This window comes from Thunnus thynnus, chromosome 4 (assembly GCF_963924715.1).
Source record: "Thunnus thynnus chromosome 4, fThuThy2.1, whole genome shotgun sequence".
In the NCBI taxonomy this organism is placed as follows: domain Eukaryota; kingdom Metazoa; phylum Chordata; class Actinopteri; order Scombriformes; family Scombridae; genus Thunnus; species Thunnus thynnus.
This window is the reverse complement of record NC_089520.1, coordinates 24,701,543-24,707,758: the sequence shown is the minus strand read 5'-3', so window position 1 is coordinate 24,707,758 and position 6,216 is coordinate 24,701,543. Positions and strand designations below refer to the sequence as shown.

Below are 6,216 nucleotides of genomic sequence, written 5' to 3'. Positions count from 1 at the left end.
ATTGTTATGTCTGCCAAAAAGCTTGTGCTTGGTCAGATGAAAGATGCGTTGATTCAGTAAGGGCAGAAAAAAACATGCTAATTATATTGATCTTCATACTTTTAGGAGATTTCTACATGCAGTGTTTTGAACGTCATGAGAAATGGAGAGGACTTCACTGGGTTATTCAAAACAATCAATGATGTCTTCCCCATTTTTCTTGAATAAAAATGATCAATAACTATTTGAAGGTTTGACAAATTATGCCCATTGTTCAAGGAAATACATACTTTTAAACGATGGTCTTGCATGCCTCCAAGCATGCAGTGTTGAAAGTGTTTTCTTACTCACAGTGTAATTATTTTACTGCCAAACACCTGGAATATGCTCCGCAAGCTAGTTTGACTAACTCGTAGTAGTCATGGGCAACATATCTAAATCAGCACATTAAAACTAAAACTTCACACTACTGTTTCATTACTGTTTTACTGGAATATTTTCTTAAAATGTAATCAAATTAGGATATTGACCAGTATTAAGAGGTTGGGGTCATGATTTAATACATTGTAAATACTTGTAAAAGTTAGTGTGTCCAAGTTTCCACTACAATACAAAATCCGGTCCAGCCAAAGTACACATATGTTGAATACATGTGCTCCACCCTCATCCCATGACTAATTGTTAGTTCGCATGAAAATGCATTAGACACATGTTCCATCTTTGTCAGTTCTCTGATGCCGTACTTTTATATGAATGAATCTCTTGCTACTCACAGATCTCAGCGGTGACACAGTAACAAAACTGTGAGAAAACCACATGCAGTAACTCGGCTCTCCCGCCCGTATTTCCGGGGAAATGTACGTTGTAGTACGTTGTGTCTCAAAGTTGCTGTACCTTAGAAAATGTGTGCATTTACAGGATATCATGTAGTTTTAAGCTATGTTTTTCTACTGATTCAGTTTCACTCTCATTAATATGCGGGCCAAGTATACGTAAGTAGCTGATCTGTAGATCTGCAGAGATAAGATCACAATCAAATAGACTACTGTAATTAATTAGATGTAACAATGTGGAATTGTTCTCTCCTAAATCACCAACATTCAGGATGTTTTTTCGCTTGTTAATTTCACTCAGGCTGAAATGTAATTGCCGGGGTGAAATATGTCGCCTTGTGTAAGTAATCACACTGAATGCTCCATTTGTGAGAGCTTGACTGGGTCATGGAGTTCTTGTTGTTTTGTTTTTTTTAAAGTTCAGTGCTGTGCTACGTACGGGAGTTATCTGCCTTTGATAAGCACCATGAGTCAACTTCTGCTTTCAAACAACCAGTAGCGAATGTGTGTTTGTAACTCTTGACAATAAGGATATTTTAGGACTGAGGTTTATCTTACAAGTAGAGAAAACTGGTAAATAAGCTGTGTGGATGATCATCTCCTGTTGAGAGAATATATTTTAACATCTCCATTAAACTAAGTGGGTAATTAACAACATTTAAAGAAAAACATCACTAAATAGTAAATGGTATCAATTATTTTTTGACCTTTCACTGGGTCTAGATGCTGCTTCAGAGCCATTTTGTCCCACCAGAACACATTTCATGCCCCAAAACTGGTGTAAGTTACACTATGGTGTCAAATCAAAGACGGCACCGAAACAACACACTTGATTTGGAGGTGGTGGTTTACAGTATTAGTCAGACTTTAAAAAGCAAAGGGTAATACCGCTGTAATATGTCTTTTAACACATGTACTGCTCAATCCAGCTCTCTTATTTCGATCCTCTGTGCTTTGTGCATCCTAAAGCAACACTTCCTGCTATTGTCTGTCAGACACAAGCGACAACACACATCTGTTACTCTCTCTTTCTCTCCAAAACACACACACACACACTCATACAGATACACACACCTCCCTCCCTCCCTCCTTCCCTCCCCATAGCTCCTGGTGCAAGGGCAGCACTGACAAAGTTACAGGGGGCTGATAGGGCAGAGCAACTGTGTCTTCTCTAAAAAACAGAATCTGAGGGAGTGATTGAGAGAGAGAGAGAGAGAGAGAGAGAGAGAGAGAGAGAGAGAGAGAGAGAGAGCAAGTTTAGCTCACATGAGAGGAAGTGCAAGACATAGAAAATCCAGAGCCCGTTGTGTCAAGCAGTTGACTGTGACTCTCTCTGTCAGTTCACAGCCGGGCTCCAGTGCTGCAGCACCACTCCCCTGTCAAAGCAGGATCTATCTTCTCCCCGAGCCTCCCAGCCTGTCCGACCGCTGCCTCTGTGATTGACTGGACTGCTGTGGGAACACGGAGGGACCTCTTACTGGATGTCAGCACCCAAAACCGGTAAGAGATACTGCGTATTTGCACATATTATATCTATCTGTAAAAGAATGTGTAACAGCTATGTAGAAAATGTGTCCTTCAGTGACTGTAAATCACCAAAATAGTCAGTCTTTTATGTACTATACTCTGAAGAGAGAATTCTAGCTGTTCTGGTAGTTTTGCAGATGTTTTGCCCATGCTTTAGATTCTTGGTCCAGTTGTTGATTTTGTCCATCTGAGTCTTGTGCTGTTACCACTGGCAGCTTTGGTTGGCTTCAGCTATGAGAAACTTGAGTTTGTCCTGGATTCAATATACCATATACATTGTTATCAGTGCAAATTCTTCTAAATCATGTAGGTATGTAAAATGTGCAAGAATGCCAAGAAGAACACTGTGGTCAGAAAAAAAAAAAGGGTACCTCATTTTTTTGGTTTTATTTGTTTGGTTTTGGAAGTGTTGTTTCTCAGGACGGGGAAGGGGAGAAAATTGGAAACAGACCCACCCACCCTAGAGAGTCTGTCCACAAAAAGTGTGCAAAGAATGAGGAGACACAAAACAACAGTCCCTCACTGCAACGCAGTGCTGAAGGAGACGAGCATAGAGAAACAGACATCAGAAAGAGAAGTTAGTAAAAGGCTGGAAAGAGGACTGGTTGAGACAGTGAGAGTTGATTAAGTTGCTGTGACAACACCAGCTGTCTATGTCCTCTCTGAAAATAATGGGTGGTATAGTGATGACATTTCTGGTTTATGTGGCCTTATCCCTGTGGTGATGATCACAAATTGCTGTTTTAAAGAGTTTAATATTGATGAAAACTTGGCAAACTGAAGCTTAAAGAATACAAACTCTCCCTGGACAGATGCCTCCCTGTACTAGTGGTGGAAAGTAACTTAGTACATTTACTCAAGTACTTAAGTAGTATTTCCATTTGATGCTACTTTATACTTCCACACCACTACATTTCAGAGGAACATATTGTACTTTCTACTCTACTACATTTATTTGACAGCTTTAGTTATTTTTCGGATTAAAATTTGACATAATGGATAATATAACAAACTTTTAAAATACAACACATTGTTAAAGATGAAACCAGTGGTTTCCAACCTTTTTGGCTTTTGATGTCTTACAAAAAGCAGTGTTTAGTCGGGGTCACATTTCAGATGTCTATGAGTTGTTAACAGCTCCACCAAAAAGTGATTTTTCCCTCTAAACTTCTCACATGGTTTCATTTCAATAAATGTTCAATGTGTTGTGTATCAGAACTTTGTTTTCTCTCATTAATCATCTCACGACCCCTCAGATTTATCCGGTGACCCTTTGGAGGGGCTCAACCCCTAGGTTGAGAACCACTGGACTAAACTAGCTAACTGTATATAAAGTAGTTCAAACCAGCTCCACCTCCAGCAGCTACAACAGTAACATGCTGCTTACACACTGATGCTTCAGTATTAATAATATAATGATGTCATATATAATCATATATCAGTCAGAGGGACCAAACCACTACTTTTACTAAAACACTTTAACTACATCAAGCTGATAATATTTATGTACTTTTACTTAAGTAGGATATTTCATGGAGGACTTTCACTTGTAATGGAGTATTTTTACAATACTGTATTGGTACTTTTACTTAAGTGAAGGATCTGAGTGCTTCCTCCACCACTGCCTTGTACACACTCACAGTATAAACAATGATTTTATAAATTCTAGGAATTCAACATTTCAGCCTTATCTCTCAAATGAACTTCAGACTACCTGCTAATCAAATAATTAATACGTTTTAAGTGTCTCAGAATCCATTTGAAAGTGAAAATTTATCTGTCGAACTGAAAGCCTTTAAAGCAAGTTTATCATAAGCAATATTTGCACTGTTCTGTGATTTAGTGTCATACTATTTATATTGAGAACATGCTGATTTTATTCAGTTAGGTGAGAACAAAATATATCCTGCGCCAAATGGGAAATCCATCTCAGCAGCTTAACTGTATAAGTTGGTCTGTATTTCTGTCGCTGTGATAAATCATCAGACTCCGAGTTTGTTTAGTTTGCAAAGGTCGAGGGGCAGCAGGTTAAGAGGCCACAGTCAGCTGGAAGTGGCCCACAGGGACATAACTCTCCCTCTCTCAGGGTCATTGACTCAGACTACATCTCTGTGAAGGAGTCACGCCATGGGTGTCTAGATCAAGCTGAATGGGTGTTGACTGAGGGCACAGGGAGATTAGTGACAATGTTGTATGTTTCAGTTTTAAAGACGTAACAGTCTTGTCTTGTGTACAGTATTGAAGCCATTTTCTCCTTTTCTTCAAAAAGTAATGTCTTGTCTTTAGAAATCTTCATCCATGATAACATCTTGAAAAAGCTTTTGTCTCTCTGAGAGTGTCAGTCCAGTCAAAACTTAAATACATTGTTTTCAATTACCAAAATGACTTTTGGATTTGCATTGGTTCCATCACGTTTTCCAAGTTTCTGAAGGACAGTACAGTAACTTGGCTGCACAGTCGACCAAAAGTATGGTGATCTAAAATGGATCACCTCTCATTAAATCCGCTCTGGTCTGAAGAGGGTTCTTCATGACAGCAGAGGCTGCCTACTGAGGTCAAGTGAGCACTGTAAAGGGATGAAGAAGGAACTTGAGATGACTGGTTGATGTATATGATACTAAGTGGCCCATAGTAAAGTTCACTTCCATCTCATACACCTGAACAGGCTGTTGTTTCTGTTTAAATAACAAATAAATAATGCAGTCACTTATTTGAGTACCGCCCCCTGGTGGAAAAGTATTTTTACTACAAGAATCTGATCTCAGAGAATCTGAGCTCATTTTAATGTGAGTGTCACGGGGAAGTCTAATTGTACAAGACTGTCAGAAAGATTTTGTCACGGGGGAAACACTGTAACTACTGTAGACAGTTTCAGACTTGTATGGAGATGGAAACCCCTATTAGCAGGAAATATAAGAAATGTTAATGACAAGTTTTTGACTTTTCCACAGTCCTCTCTGTTTTTATAATCATCCAGGCCATAATGTGGGTTAACATGCAGGAGCATTTTCAGAAATCTATTATTTATCCCATTATATTTGGCTGTTGGACCTTTAACCTTATAAAAGTTCATTTGTCTATAGTTTAATAAACAACAGACATCATAAGACTTTTTTTTCAAAATGAGCATTAAGTTCACAGCAGCTTCTGTGAAATTGTCATCTCACAGGTTTGAAGAAAGCCACGTCGCAAACCTTTTCAAAGGGGTACATGCTGTTCTGAACTCAGTGTTTTGACCTTTTTCCACACGTGCGTGCACAGGAGTGTGAAGGCGTCGTAAAGCAACACTTTCCAACATCACAGTCAGTTTCCAGAGAAACTAGGCGAGAGCTGAGTGCTATCGCTCCTCTCTGTGGGTTGACTTTGCTTTGCTGTTGGGAATCGAAAGACTTTTCGAGGCGACCCACCACTGCAAGCAGCCTCCAGTACCTTCTCAGTTCAAAGTTACCACACGTCTGCTAGCTACAGCTTAGTGGGGCCTACCTGCACACATGTAATGGGCTTTATTATTCAGAATTCAAGTGAGTGAAAGATGAAAAGAAAACTAAACATTTCCATAACCACTGTTTGACATGTGAAATGGATTTTTCCTTTTTTTTTAATATAAGACGACACAGTGTTGGATTCTAAGTTTAGTTGAATTTCTTCTTGACATGTTTGACATTCCTTCAATGCTCATGAATGGTACCAGCTTACATACTACTTATACTACTACTACCTATTACTACTACAACTGCTACTTCTGTCTGCTCACTACATACACAACACCTATTGCACCTATTACTCTTTTGGAGATTTCCCCTTTTTTTTCCTGTTTCATGATTTTTAGTAGAGTTTTCCTGATCCAGGTTGAGAGTCTAAGGATAGAAGGTTTTGC

General features: G+C 39.0%; 1 protein-coding gene across 2 annotated transcripts in view; it reads left to right on the top strand.

The window, feature by feature from the left end:
• Window positions 1-1,953: 1,953 nt before the first annotated feature.
• The window catches only part of LOC137181814 (histone deacetylase 7-like), a 47,348-nt gene continuing 43,085 nt past the window's right edge, over window positions 1,954-6,216 (top strand). The window contains exon 1 of one of the 2 annotated variants that reach the window (XM_067587848.1): window positions 1,954-2,312. In XM_067587848.1, the coding sequence (XP_067443949.1) occupies window positions 2,294-2,312 (19 nt within the window). In that variant the 5' untranslated portion in view covers window positions 1,954-2,293. The remainder of the gene's footprint in view (window positions 2,313-6,216) is intronic. The other variant, XM_067587847.1, reaches the window with a different exon arrangement.